This window comes from Gavialis gangeticus, unplaced genomic scaffold, assembly GCF_001723915.1.
Source record: "Gavialis gangeticus isolate Ggan-Ray unplaced genomic scaffold, GavGan_comp1, whole genome shotgun sequence".
NCBI lineage: Eukaryota > Metazoa > Chordata > Crocodylia > Gavialidae > Gavialis > Gavialis gangeticus.
In genome coordinates, this window is record NW_017729002.1 from 15,823,999 (window position 1) to 15,824,454 (window position 456).

Sequence of the window (456 nt, forward strand, 5' to 3'; positions counted from 1 at the left end):
CGGGCCCGCGCCGTTGAGCAGCGGGGTAGCCTCGCCCGGCTCGGGCTCTGGCTCGGGCTCCGGGTCGTCGCGGGCACGGCCGGACCACGACACCTTCTTGGCGACGTTGGCCATGCGGGGCCGGGTGGCGCGCAGCTCCGTGTCCGCCGTTCGCATCGGCGTCATGTGACCCGACCCGGCGCGACCGCCACGTGACTCGGCGGCGCTCGTGGCCCGCGCGGCATCCTGGGAGACGTAGTTCCGCCCCGCCCCCTCGCCCGTGGCGCTGAGCCTCGGTCTCGGGACTGGCAGTTGCTGGCCAAGGTGGAGCGGGGCGCCAGCAGGGCCGGGTTTTTTCAGTGAAATCTCTCAAAAAACCGGCTTGACCCCAAGCCTCTGCTCTGCGGAGCGGCTGCCGGGAGAGCTAGGCCAGCCGTGCTGCTGCCGTCTCGAACGGCGTCTCTCTCATGCCCTGCG

At 71.9% G+C, this 456-nt stretch overlaps 1 protein-coding gene across 1 annotated transcript in view; it reads right to left on the minus strand.

The window, feature by feature from the left end:
• Nucleotides 1-156, minus strand: part of CLCN7 (chloride voltage-gated channel 7) — a 117,034-nt gene extending 116,878 nt beyond the window's left edge. The window contains exon 1 of the mRNA XM_019507391.1: nt 6-156. Within this exon, the coding sequence (XP_019362936.1) occupies nt 6-156 (151 nt within the window). The remainder of the gene's footprint in view (nt 1-5) is intronic.
• Nucleotides 157-456: the final 300 nt, after the last annotated feature.